The 13,432-nt window shown below is 33.9% G+C and overlaps 3 protein-coding genes across 3 annotated transcripts in view; all 3 read left to right on the forward strand.

Moving 5' to 3' along the window:
* LOC144547418 (ADP-ribosylation factor 2-like) overlaps window positions 1-13,432 on the forward strand; it is a 100,690-nt gene that overhangs the window by 43,178 nt on the left and 44,080 nt on the right. The window lies entirely within an intron of this gene.
* Window positions 1,106-3,122, forward strand: LOC144547537 (protein DETOXIFICATION 20-like). The gene is made up of 7 exons (XM_078296209.1): window positions 1,106-1,667; window positions 1,775-1,861; window positions 1,967-2,022; window positions 2,153-2,392; window positions 2,476-2,594; window positions 2,714-2,800; window positions 2,991-3,122. Exons 1-7 carry the CDS (start codon window positions 1,132-1,134, stop codon window positions 3,069-3,071), a joined length of 1,206 nt encoding a protein of 401 aa, XP_078152335.1. The 5' UTR covers window positions 1,106-1,131; the 3' UTR covers window positions 3,072-3,122.
* Window positions 6,199-9,137, forward strand: LOC144547582 (protein DETOXIFICATION 21-like). The gene is made up of 8 exons (XM_078296257.1): window positions 6,199-6,530; window positions 6,814-7,025; window positions 7,123-7,452; window positions 7,786-7,872; window positions 7,972-8,028; window positions 8,229-8,467; window positions 8,632-8,837; window positions 8,984-9,137. Exons 1-8 carry the CDS (start codon window positions 6,273-6,275, stop codon window positions 9,035-9,037), a joined length of 1,443 nt encoding a protein of 480 aa, XP_078152383.1. The 5' UTR covers window positions 6,199-6,272; the 3' UTR covers window positions 9,038-9,137.

Raw genomic sequence — 13,432 nt, forward strand, 5'->3', positions numbered from 1 at the left:
AAAAAATTTGATGTTCAAACACCTTTGATCAACTCTTTAGACTTTAACAAAAATAATTAGACATTTTAATCCTACTTTAAACTTTATACAGTTTTAAGTTTTTCTGTACAAATCTTAATATAAATTAAACGGCTATAATTAGACTTTGAATAAGAACATGTCTAAATTCTTTGGAACAAATTCCCATTTTTTTAGTCTTCTGATTTGAACCAACCGCGCTGACATTTATTAATTGCCATTTATGGGAATTGAGACTTGAGAGGCACAGCAAGGAGTTTCTCTCAACTAACTTTGCCTTATTAAATTCCTACGGGCCCTTGCCTGAAAAAAATTGCCTTATTAAATTGTCAGAAACATTTTTTTCTGGTCTCAGTCAGAAACAAAAAAAAACAGAGAGAGAGAGATAGCAAGCTGAAAATTTTGATAGGATGTGGTGCGGCTATATAGTACTGATTTACTGAAGCAGCAGCCGTAATAATTGCTTGTACATGATCTTAATAATGCTATCATTGTCTAACATGTGCTGCATAGTTTTGCAAACCTTTCTGGCACGGCTCACCTTCCTTTCCTTTTCCTTTTATAGTAGTGAAATTTTCCCTTTAGCAGTTAATTAATATATAAGGTACAAGTGAAGAACCATAATTGAAGAGATTATATTAAAAAAAATATTATCATAGATTCTTAATTAATTAAGATTTTACTGAAGGTTTGATTAATAATAAAGAATCTTATTAAATTTCAGAAAAAAGATTTGACGATAATTAATTATTTAGATAATATCCTATGGAAATTGTGTCTTGTCAATAATAATCTCATGAAACAAGTATTTGAGTGTTTAGTAGGAAAATTTTGTCTTGTCAAAAGTTCCAAGTTTTATTGGATGAACAAAGTTTCTTTTGTAATTAATGACAAACGCTGTTGAATAATTTGCAAACATGATATTACCATATATGGAATTTTAATATTGAACAAAATTTATATAGCACTACAATTTTTCATAAATATTTTACGAATCTCCATCTGATTTTACATCAAAATAATAATGTAATAAACCTTCAATGATCCGATTCTGATCAATTTAATTTAATAAATACAATTATTTTAATTACTTTCCAATGTTTGCAGCTTGGCATGGCAAGTGCGCTTGAGACTCTCTGCGGCCAAACCTATGGTGCAAAACAGTACCACATGCTCGGCATCTACCTCCAAAGATCATGGATCATCCTCCTTGCAACCTCCATCATCGTCCTCCCACTTTTTTTCTTCACATCACCTCTGCTGTGTCTGCTCGGTCAAGACCCAGAAATCTCCCATGTCGCCGTCTTAATCTCCATTTGGTTCATCCCGGCTGTTTTCTCCAACGTGTTCAATTTCACATTCCAGATGTACCTCCAGTCGCAAAGCAAGAACATGGTCATCTCGTATTTTTCTTTTCTATCTGTCACGCTACATATAATCCTCTCATGGGTGTTGGTCATCAAGTTGCAAATGGGGATAACAGGTGCAATGATTTCGATGATTATTGCCATGTGGATTCCCGTGATTGGCCAGTTTGCATATGTGCTGGGTGGCGGGTGTCCTGATACATGGAAGGGTTTTAGGTGGAGTGCGTTTACTGATCTCTTGCTTGTTATCAAGCTGTCTTTGTCTTCTGGCGCTATGATATGGTAATCTCCAAAGATAATAGTAAAAAAAATCTTGCTTTTTTGTCATCTATCATTGAATAAGGAATGATACTTGTTACATGGAATTTTATTCTGCTATGTCGCTGCAGTTTGGAGCTGCAGTACAATTCAATACTGGTATTGCTGACTGGATACTTAGCAAATGCTGAGGTTGCTCTTGATGCTTTGTCGATATTGTTAGTATTACTCAAGACTAACATTCTTATACCGTCGTTACTCGCTCGTTATGTGTTTTTTCTTGAGATTTTCAATGCTTCTCTTTCATTTTCCCTTCTGAGCAGTCTCAACATTGCTTTTTGGGAAATCATGATATCCCTTGGTTTCTTAGCCGCCGCTGGGTAATTTCTAAAGTCTTATGCTTCTCTCTTGTTCACTGTTATCTGATTCCTACCTTTTGTTAAGAAGTATTCCAGAAACCTTCAGAAATTTGTGCTCAACATTTTATTTTTTTAATATCGTTTTTAAGTGTGTACGAGTTGCTAACGAGCTTGGAGCAGGCAATGCAAAAGCCGCTAAATTCTCAGTTGTGGTTGTTTCTGCCACATCGACATTCATTGGATCTGTTATCTTCTTATTATTCATATGTTTCGATAGAAAACTTGCTTATCTATTTACAATAAGTGATGCTGTTGCCAATGCTGTTATTGACCTGACACCTCTCCTTGCTATCACACTACTGTTGAATAGCGTCCAACCAGTGCTTTCAGGTTATTATTTTCTTAGTTTTGAGATTAAATATTTCTTAGGACTAACTTTTGCTAAAGCTTATTTTGATAATAATGAAAATCAGGAGCTGCCATCGGGGCCGGCTGGCAGTCCTTAGTAGCATATGTAAATGTTGCATGCTACTACTTAGTTGGAGTTCCACTTGGTGTTATCCTTGGCTATTTAATTGGTTATGAAGTTAAGGTAAAACAATATTGTGTACTATTTATTAATGACAATTGATTTCGCCTTCTTTGATTAAATGAAAATAGTAATACCCACTGTTACACTTTTACCCTTTTATCTTTTCGCTCAATATATAGGGAATTTGGATGGGCATGATTTTTGGAACCCTAATCCAAACGTTGGTGCTCCTATTCATTACTTGGAGAATTGACTGGCACAAAGAGGTATATTTACATAGCAAGTAAGATCTTTTATAATTTTTTCGACTGGCATAATTTTAGTACATTAACAGTCGGTAAAGGAAAAACATGCCAGTGTCAAACAATACTGGTAAAATACCTCATTCTATTAGATAATTTGTTTCCTATACAAGTTAAGAGGAATTAACTCAAAATTTTGTAATGAACTGTACAGGTGGCCATTGCTAAAGCACGGGTTAATAAGTGGTTGTTGCCAGGATCAGCTAAGACATGTCATCAAACAGAGTGTATTTAAAGTTCTTAGTAAATTATTTTCTTGAATTAGAGTTCTTAGAAACATTATTAGTTGATTGAGGTATAAATTTTATACTACATAACTTTTATGTTCATTAAGTTCAAATTTTGTGTTGAATATTACCAGAAAAACACCAAAGACTCCAACGGCATAGCAATTTGGAGAAAAGTTAATAAATCCAGCAATTGGTTTTGAATTTTGTCAACGACAGATCTACATACTAGACAGAAAACTTTCCTCAAATTAAGTAACGATAGTAGGTTATATAAGAAAAGAAAAGAATAAGTGAAGTACCATTTTTTAGTTTGTTGAATGAAAAGGGAACATGTAAAAGAATTCCCACTCTTGCTTGGGCTGGCAAAAAAATTCGTAGTTCATGATTCGATTCGAGTTTGATTCGGGTTTGATTCGGGTTTGATTCGGATTTGATTCGAGTTAATTCGATTTGAAATTAGTTCAAACTGAAACGAACCAAACCAGGTTCGGTTCGAAATTAATTCAAACCAAATTCAAACTAGGTCTGATTCGATCGAAATGGGTTCGCGAACTTTTATGGTTCGAATCTCATAATAACATCGGCCGTTCATTTATCTGATGAAATTAGAACTCAAGATAGAGAGTCATAATTTAACTTAGCTGACGCTTCCTGGCTCTCGAAACAATAAGTTATTGTATGATTACTTGTCTTACTGCATATTTCAGTTCTTGTACTTAATCCTCTTTTTACGATTGATTATTTGTTATGATGTATTTTTCATGAACAATTTTTTAACTTAAAAACACTAATTTCATACTTTGATGTCACACTGAAGCTTTTTTTTTAGTACCTAGTGGCAATTGTGAGAGTTAATGTAGTAGCTATCAGTCTTTCACTTGTCTATGCTTAGTTAGCAGGATTATAGCAGCTAACAGCTAATAAACTAGCCCATAATCCATTAGTGTGAATCGTGAAAGGTAAAAGAAAGCTGTCTGAATTGTTCCGTGAGAAGAAAATTAATGTATAAATTATCGGTATAACTAGGGCTGCTAAAAAAAATTTAGTTCGTAATTTGATTCGACTTCGATTCGAAAAATATGTAGTTTGCAATTAATTTAATTCAAAATTATTAGTTCGATTCGAAATAAATCAAACCCGGTTCTTTTCATGTAGCAAGGTTTTTCTAACACTAATTTAAGTATCAAGGGAACTACCCATGAATTCGTATCACCCCAGGTACCTGAGGTGCAAGCTATAAACCTGGACCGTTCTTTTCATGTGGCACGAATCTCAAAGCAGACCCCCTACAGTCACCACTTGCTCCGGATTGAGTTTGGCCTGCTACGATTAATCTGGACCGTCCATTTTTTTTAAATTGTACCTCAGGTACCTGGGGGGATACAGACTCACTACCCATAACCACACAAACTATACCAGTACATAACGATGAATGATAGTACTGAAACACAATGGAATTTTTGTTTCTATCTTTTGCACTACATAGCATTGTAGTATCACACCTGCTCTGCTTTGCTGGACTTCACGAAAACAACATTTCTTCTGTACTCCCAATAGTAACTTTGATTTAGTTGACTTTTAGTTTCAGAACTTCTTTACATTTGATTTAACATGTATTAAATTTAGGTATCAAAACCAGGGAGGAAGCTGGGGATATAATCCATATGCATGGGAGAAGGATAGGTTCTAGTATTGAAGACTGAAGCTGGTTTGTCCCTCAGTAGCTTCATAGTGTCTTGGAATCTCTGTTTTGTTAGGAACCTTTATGCTTTTTACTACAGGTTTTTGGATGTTCTGTTTTGTTAGGGTCCTTTATGTTGATTCCTATATGCTTGTCAGGATAGGTTTTACTATCTGAAGATAACATACTGGATACAAATTCGTAATTACGGATACGAATTCGGGAGGAGGAGGGAGTTGATTAGGCTCAATGTGAATAATTAATAGAAAAATAAATAAGTTGAGAACGCATTTAATGGAGAATCTAGAATAGAGACAGTGCGACATAATGAGGAAACAATAAAAATGAAGAGCCCACGTTTAAAATTAACATTATGTTCTATGCAACTCAGGACAGCTTTGTCTTCCCATTAAAACTGGGTCCGCATCTTCTGCATTAATTCATAAGAGCATCTTTTGAATTTAACAGATATCAGCCGTCTATTCAGAATCGGACTCAATTCGGTCCACGCCTATGATCCACGGGACCCTTTAATATTAGTGTGGATCTCAATTAAACATTCCTGATCTATTAACGCACGTTCCATTAATGTAGAGGATACGAATTCTTTAAAATAAATGGTACAAATATCATATCCCTACTTTTAAAATTACTAATTTCTAATCAAAACATACACTAACTTATTTCTCCGTTTAAATTATATATTCTTTTTTTTTATTCAATTTTCTTTATTTAATTGTCTTCCCCCAAATCAATATATATATGACATTCTTTCTCTGAGTTTAGGGTTTCAATTAAATCACTCAAATATACTTGCACCATAAATATTTGGAGATATTAATATCAAGTATTGCAAGTGTTTATATGTCTGTTCCGAAGTATTAATATCAAGTATGTTGTTAGCAGCATATTAAAGACATTTATTTCTAGCTATTATTTTTTTTTCCCGTTTCGTAGGCCTTGTTCACGTGCATCCCCTTCAAAGTATTAATAGCGGCTCCAATAAATAGAAAAAAAATGATCAACATCCTGACCACTCGAGCCAAATTAGTATATAATAAGCGCGCAACTCGTGTTTATTATATTTTGGACAGATAAGTTGATCATGTCAATATTTTGCTATTTTTTTTTTATGAGAACGGACATAATTTCTTTTGTATGATGTCTGCAGGTTTCATCATCATTTTTATCTTAAAAAAATTATAGTTTAAAAAAAAAAAACACATGCATGTGCTAGGGATCATATATAGTACTATTTCATGAGTCGAAAAAAAATATATAGCTATATCGTAATACATATAATTAATTAATGGGCAACTGGGGCAATGAGAGGTAATTGGTTTCTGCTATAGAGAAACCGGGAAAAATACCATTATTTTACAACAGTGATCAATGAGATGCCTACTTCCTTCATTCCAAGACGTCCTAATTACTTGAACCTTCTCTCGTGGCCACACACGCGCGCGCGCACACACACAGAGCGAGCCCTGCCAAGTTTCTTAGAGAGAGAGAGAGAGAGAGAGAGATGGGAGATGAGCTCAACTCTAGGCTTGTTTTCCTTCTTCCAGCAGAGGAAGAAAAAGAAGAGAGTAGCTTAACAAGGCGCATATGGGCGGAGTCGAAGAAGCTGTGGGTGGTAGCAGGTCCTGCAATATTAACCCGCCTCGCATCCGTTGGAGTTCTGTTTACCACACAAGCATTCCTGGGTCATGTCGGATCCTTGGAGCTTGCTGGTTATGCACTGTCTTTCACTGTGATCGACCGCTTCACCGTCAGTATATTGGTAATTAAGCTACATCTTAATTTACTCATTAATTCATACCTCGGTATATACATTCATCGACTCATCATTAACTTTTCCGGATCAATTAACGTTACTAACAATAGCTTTGTTCTTGTTCAATATAATATCTCCATATGAGAACTTCAATCAGATTATAGTCCTCGTGGTGTCACCAGTAATTTATTTAACGCAACTACACATAATATGAAAACACTGAAATCTTTTATCCCTATCTAGTATATCTTAACATATCATCTGATAAAAAGAAATAAAAATTGTACAGCTAGGAATGGCTAGTGCACTTGAAACTCTTTGCGGACAGGCGTTTGGTGCGAAACAGTATCGCATGTTGGGTATATACCTTCAGAGATCATGGATACTGCTATTTGCTTGTGTCATCATTCTCCTACCGCTCTTCATCTTCGCAGCACCTTTACTAGAACTCCTCGGCCAAGATAAAGCCATTGCAAAAGAAGCCGGGATTATCTGTCTCTGGTAAATCAAATCAAATAATGCACATGATGCCAATTGCTCGAAATACCCAAAAAAACAAAAAACAAAAATGGTAATTGTGAAATTTCATTGATAATAGGTTTATCCCAGTTATCTTCTCGCACATCTTCAATTTCACCTTTCAGATGTACCTCCAATCGCAAAGCAAGAACGCAGTCATCTCCTACTTCTCGCTATTTTCCATCATGTTTCACCTGTTCCTTTCATGGTTGCTGGTGATTAAGTTTTCATGGGCGCTTAGTGGAGCAATGATTGCGATGTGTTTCTCCATGTGGGTCCCTGTGGTGGGTCAGTTTGTGTATGTTTTGTGTGGCGGTTGCCCCCTAACATGGAAGGGCTTTTCATGGAGTGCGTTCACCGATTTGGGGCTTGTTGCAAAGCTCTCTCTTTCATCTGGCTTGATGATATGGTATTCTTTGTGGTTTCTCTTAATTAATTACATCTCATAAGGTTTTAATAAGAACAAAAATTCGCTAGAGAAGCCATGAGTGATTATAAAAATAGTGCTAGATGAGCCAAGTTGACTATATCCGTGAGGGTAAAAAATAACTATTGCCGAGGGTAAGCCAACAAAAATTGCTATTTCTGAGGTTATCGTTATTACCAACATGAGTATTCGTGAGGATACCAACGTCGTTAATCACTTTTACTCTCGCGGATAAAACATATTCTTGTAGTTAAATATATATAATATCAAATTATGGGAACCATGTATCTACAAACTAATCTTAATTTTATGCAGCTTGGAGCTTTGGTACTATTCAGTACTTGTACTACTAACTGGAAATATGGTAAATGCTGAGATTGAACTTGATGCATTGTCTATATGGTATGCATTCTTATGCAAGCTTTTAAAATATAGCATTGTAAAAGTTTATATTAATTTGTCTAATGTTCTCTAATCCAACATTTATTTTTTCATGTGCAGTCTAAACATAGCTGGAATAGAAATTTTGATCCCTATTAGCTTGTTAGCTGCTGCTGGGTACATTTTCATATTTTTTTTATTTTTTTTGTCCATCTTGAAATAACTTGTACGAAATTAATAACAAGATTAACTTCTAAATATAACAGAAGAATATTTGATTACTTGTAAGAAAAAATAAAAAGAAGATTAGTAAAGAACATATGTCATTGTTATGTTATTATGTGGGACATAACACTTGTACTATATTTTATTTGCAGAGTACGAGTTTCAAATGAGCTCGGAGCAGGAAATGCAAAAGCCACCAAATTTGCAATTGTTAACGTTGTAACAACATCAAGTATAATTGGATTTGTGCTCTTCGTATTGTTTCTGGTATTTCAGCGAAACATAGCATACGTATTTACTGATAGCGAGCCTGTAGTTGAAGCAGTTGTTGATTTATCTCCTCTGCTAGCTTTGATGATCTTATTGCAAAGCATTCAGCCTGTGCTTTCAGGTTATTTGTCCACTACCATTCCACATACAAAAAATAAAAAAATTATTTAATATATCTTGTAAACTACTATTTAGATATTACTATTGTCTTTTTTACTGTTCATATTGATAAGAAACATATACAACTAACACGAGATTTATTTCGATACTATTATCACTTAACAGGGGTAGCAGTAGGAGCCGGATGGCAAAAGACAGTAGCTTACGTGAACCTCGCATGTTACTACTTGGTTGGGGTTCCGCTCGGAGTAATTCTCGGTTATTTGATTGGTTATCAGGTGAAGGGTATCTGGATTGGCATGCTTGTGGGGTCACTAATCCAGACTCTGGTTCTCTGCTACATCACCTGCAAAATGGACTGGGACAAACAGGTACAAATCTTAACCCAAAATTAAAAAAAAGAAAAAGAAAAATAGTTATGCATTATATACTTAATTGGTCTGCAAAAGAATTTGATAAAACTTGAAGACTATCAGAAGTTAACAACACCTCTAATTTGAGTAAATTGCGTTAACAGGTTGAGCTTGCCCGGGAGCGGGTTAACAAGTGGGTATTGCCAGAATCGCCATAGTGAAACCAGGAAATGGAACAGGGTTTGAATAATTTAGCTTCGAAAGCAAATTAGCGGATAAGAATTGTGTTATATGTATGCTCAATTTCTTGCACAATTTCACTTTCCACTTATCTCTTGTTTGCGGTATTAGTTCTTGCCTTCTTGGCAATCAAAGAGTATCACTGGTTTTTTACAAATTCATCCGGCCCAAAATGGAATACTGGAGTACATAAAGCCAATAATAGTTTGTTTGTTTGTTTCAGTCGTATATATTCGCGCAATCCAGAAAAATAGAGTTTTTTTTTTTTTTTTGGAACGACTAACAGTACTCCTATTCAGTCTCCTATCTGTCTCCTGCACTAAAAGACAAAAAAAAAGTACAATGGAGGAACCACTAACTGACGCGCACGTGCTAACTACCACCAAAGAGCAAGATTAACGCTATTTTATTAATAGTCAAAACGTATAGTATTCATACCTACGAATTTATAGTATTCACACTTATTATCTATAATATTCGTCATATGTAAACAAAAACTGGAGGAGACCATTAATCTTGGGGACCAGTAACGACCAGGGGGACCGCTGACGACATATGACAGCCTGGATTGGGAACTGGAACCGTCTGAAAGTGACATTTGCCAAGATTGGGGACCACTACAGCGAATCACAATATCAGCGAATCTATATAGTATTCATATCTAACTAATAAAGTACTCAATATCTAACAAATGAAGTATTCATATATATAACTATTCATATCTAACTAATGAAATATTCACATTTGACACTAACAATATTCACACCTGTCCAGATTGAGACCAAGAAGTATTCTCAACAGCCTAATATGCATATCTAACAACATGAAGTATTCATATCTAACAACATGAAGTATACATATCTAACTAAGAGAAGTATTTATACTGACGATTATGAAGTATTCATACATGTTCGAAATAATTTATACAATTTAAAATTCAAAGTCAGATCCATCTCTCTCACCCCACCTCTTCCAAGAAGTATTCATATCTAACATGAAGCATATCTAACAAATGAAGTATTCATATCTAACTAATAAAATATTCATATGTTCCACTCTGACAACCTTCGCTGGGCTAGCATGGACCCCCTCCAATGGTGCACCACGCTCTCCTCGCCGGATCTCGACGGTGCACAGCGCTCTCCTCGCTGGATCTCGACGATGCACTCTGCTCTCCTCGCCGGATCTCGACGGTACGCCACGCTTATGGAGCGCTCAGGTGGAGGCCATTGAGACACGGGGTGGGTTCGGGTGGTGGAGGCTGTTGAGATTGATCGTGACATGAAAGTTTTTCTTTCTAGGAGCGAGGGGATCGACTAGGAGATCCAATTGGAGAGAAAGATGATTTTGATTTTTTTTTTAAAGTCATTTGACTTTGACAGTTAGTGAGACTAATTAGTTGGAGGGGACAAATAGGGGACTAGAATGCGGGGAATGAAATCATTACTTTTTTTTTTCAAGAAAGATGGAGATTTTAAGTATTCTAAAATTTAATATTCATTAAGATTTCATTCGAGTTTCGATCCTACAGCTCCTCGTACGAAGCGTATGAATTTTTGTGATGCTTGTTCTCACAGAGGTGCATTCTTAAATTTCACTTTTCAGACGATATTCAATTTTTTTTTTTTGAGTAAAATATTATCTTTGCTACTAAATTTTTTATGATTAAAGAATCCTGATACACTGGTATATTTTAGATGTTCTTCTCAAAAATCATAAAAAAACGAAAGCTTATGTCACTGCACTAAATCCTTGATTATTTTCAGAAGGTACGTACAACACCTAAAACCAACAATAAGTTGTCATCATTATTATAGTTATAACTTTTCCAATAATACTGTTCATGTACTTTTTCTAACGAAACTAAATCATATTCTAATAAAAGAAAAAAGTATGACCATAAACAACCGCAAGGACCAGAAGATGTAGTAAAAGTATATCTCACTAGAAATTGTGAGATGAGCTTTAATTAAAAGTTCAACATATCAGGCCCGGGACAAATTTAGTTTGTCAAACTTGATCTACTTGACAAGTTAAATATATTCGTTTATAATGCACTATTAAATTTCTTTTTATTAAAAAATACCGATGCACTCTAGTATTTTTTTAAAAGAGTGATAATTATTCCTCAAATAAATTTCCGAATGCGCCTCCTAAGTATTAATGTCTAACTTTCATTTTCAGTATTAATATTAAAATATTTAAAGCTCCCTTTATAATTATTTACAATGTTACTCGCAATCATTTAAACATTTATTTGCAACCATTTAAATCTTAAATCTATGTAGTTTTAATTCTTAACTACTTTTGTTTTCAAGCCAAAAAAGAAAAGCTTTCTTTCATCCACTTTTTTTTTTCTCTGATTCTTCTCGTCCATTTTTTCAACAATCCGTGATAAATTTTGTGAATCTAAAAATACATACATTTTCTACTCGATTTTCTCTTTCAAATTTCAAATGAGATTCATGAAGAAATACTTTGGAGTTTTTCTTTTCAAGTCGTTGGTTTTTTTTTTTAAAGTAAAGTCCATGAATACTTTAAATTCTCAAGCTTTTAAATCTCAGTCTACAACATAATAGACCTGACATGGAAACTATATTTGACACAACTACTTTAAGTACTTACCACATCTACTTTAAACAGTTGTAGACAAAGATTTAAACGCGTGATCCTATATGATCGACATCAGAGATTTAAATGCTTGAACGTAGTATTTTAAATGATAGACATCAGATGTTTAAATGGGAGTAAACTGAGGTTTAAAAGTTTGAAATTTTAAAGTGCTTATGGACTTTACTTTGAAAAGAAAATGACTTGAAAATGATTCAAAAATATTTATTTATGGATTTCATTTGAAAAAGAAAATTGAGTAGAAATTGTTCGTACTTTTAAATTCTTAAAATTATCACGGATCTTCTGAAAAATAGACGAGAATGATTAGAGAAAAAAATAAAAAAAGTGGATAAAAGAAATCTTTTCTTTTTTGACTTGAAAACAAAAGTAGTTAGAAGTTTAAACTATACATATTTAGAATTTAAATGTTTGCAGATAGAGATTTAAATGCTTGCGAGTAGCATTGTAATTAAAATAGAACTTTAAAAGTTTTGATATGAATGCTGAAAATATTTCAGCTAGATAAAATTGGAAGGTTTTTTCTGTTAAACTAATTGAGGGACGCGCTCGAGTATAATAGTTCGGGGAGGCAGAACATTTTTTTTTAAATGTTATTCTTAAAAATTAAATATGTATCTCTTTAGAGAAAAATAAGAACTCGTGACACTATAAACAAAATGTAAACAAATGTAATAGTTTATTTATTTGCCTCGTTACTTACTCTCAAAAAGCTCAAACATAATATATTCATATCTTTCTTTGAATCTTTGGTAGGCTTATGCTTACCAAATTTTATTAAACCAAAATGTGAAGAATTTTTGGTCATAGAGGACTATGAGATTATTGCACAAAAATTTACAGAAACTAATATATTGAGAGTAAGGCTACTATGCTTTGCAAATTAAAGTGGGCATTTTAATTTACACTGACATCTCTAGTTTTAAAATTCAAATAGTCAATCTGGACTTCTCAATATGTTATTCATATTGAAATGTGCTCGGAGACCAAATTTTATATTTTTAACTATATTTTTAGAATTTTTCAACATCAGTGTTTTTCTGAACTTTTTTTTTATTATTTTTAGAGAGTGAGGCTATGATACTTTGTAAACTGTGGATTAGTCCGTACTATATGTATCTTTATCATTAAAATTTAAATAATCGATACAAATTGGTCGACATGATTTTCATATAAATATTTATTTGAAGACCAACTTTTATATTTTCTTATATTATTTGTACTATTTTTAATAGAAAATCATCTGATCTAAAAAGTATAGACCATTCGAAAGTAGAATTTGTCAATATAACATTGAGCTATCTGAATTGATTATTTAAAAATTCAAGTCCATATACGGATTAATTTGTGCTTTAAAAAAAATATACCATAGGCTCACTAATATTCATATGCCATTTGAACGTTACATCAGGTCAAAAACCGTCAAACTCATGGCGACATCCAAAAGTGATACAATTGTGGGAAACATTTTCCTTTTTATAACATAATTGTCACTACTTTGTAATAATTGAACTCGGTTCTTGGTAGGACTGGCAAAAAAGTTCGTGGCCTGCTTGGTATTCGTCTGTGACTCGATTGGTAACTGCTCGTTCGTTAGTGGATCGAGTTAAAATTAGCTCGCTCGCTACATACTCGAGCCAGCTCGGTCGTTAACGAGCTATTTAATATACATAGTTTAATAGTTTAATCGGATCCGTTCACTTCAGATTGGGGATATTATGGTCTATGGATGTTATAGCCAA

The sequence above is a fragment of the Carex rostrata genome, chromosome 31 (assembly GCF_964058835.1).
Source record: "Carex rostrata chromosome 31, lpCarRost1.2, whole genome shotgun sequence".
Lineage (NCBI taxonomy): Eukaryota > Viridiplantae > Streptophyta > Magnoliopsida > Poales > Cyperaceae > Carex > Carex rostrata.

What these genes read in the sequence shown, in the direction of transcription:
- LOC144547537 (XM_078296209.1), top strand. Translation starts at nt 1,132, where the DNA reads ATGGCAAGTGCGCTTGAGACTCTCTGCGGCCAAACCTATGGTGCAAAA. An exon ending in TCTTCTGGCGCTATGATATG is followed by an intron (nt 1,668 to 1,774) that starts GTAATCTCCAAA and finishes ATGTCGCTGCAG; the next exon opens with TTTGGAGCTGCAGTACAATT. An exon ending in CTTGATGCTTTGTCGATATT is followed by an intron (nt 1,862 to 1,966) that starts GTTAGTATTACT and finishes CCTTCTGAGCAG; the next exon opens with TCTCAACATTGCTTTTTGGG.
- LOC144547582 (XM_078296257.1), top strand. Translation starts at nt 6,273, where the DNA reads ATGGGAGATGAGCTCAACTCTAGGCTTGTTTTCCTTCTTCCAGCAGAG. An exon ending in GCCGGGATTATCTGTCTCTG is followed by an intron (nt 7,026 to 7,122) that starts GTAAATCAAATC and finishes CATTGATAATAG; the next exon opens with GTTTATCCCAGTTATCTTCT. An exon ending in AAATGGACTGGGACAAACAG is followed by an intron (nt 8,838 to 8,983) that starts GTACAAATCTTA and finishes TTGCGTTAACAG; the next exon opens with GTTGAGCTTGCCCGGGAGCG.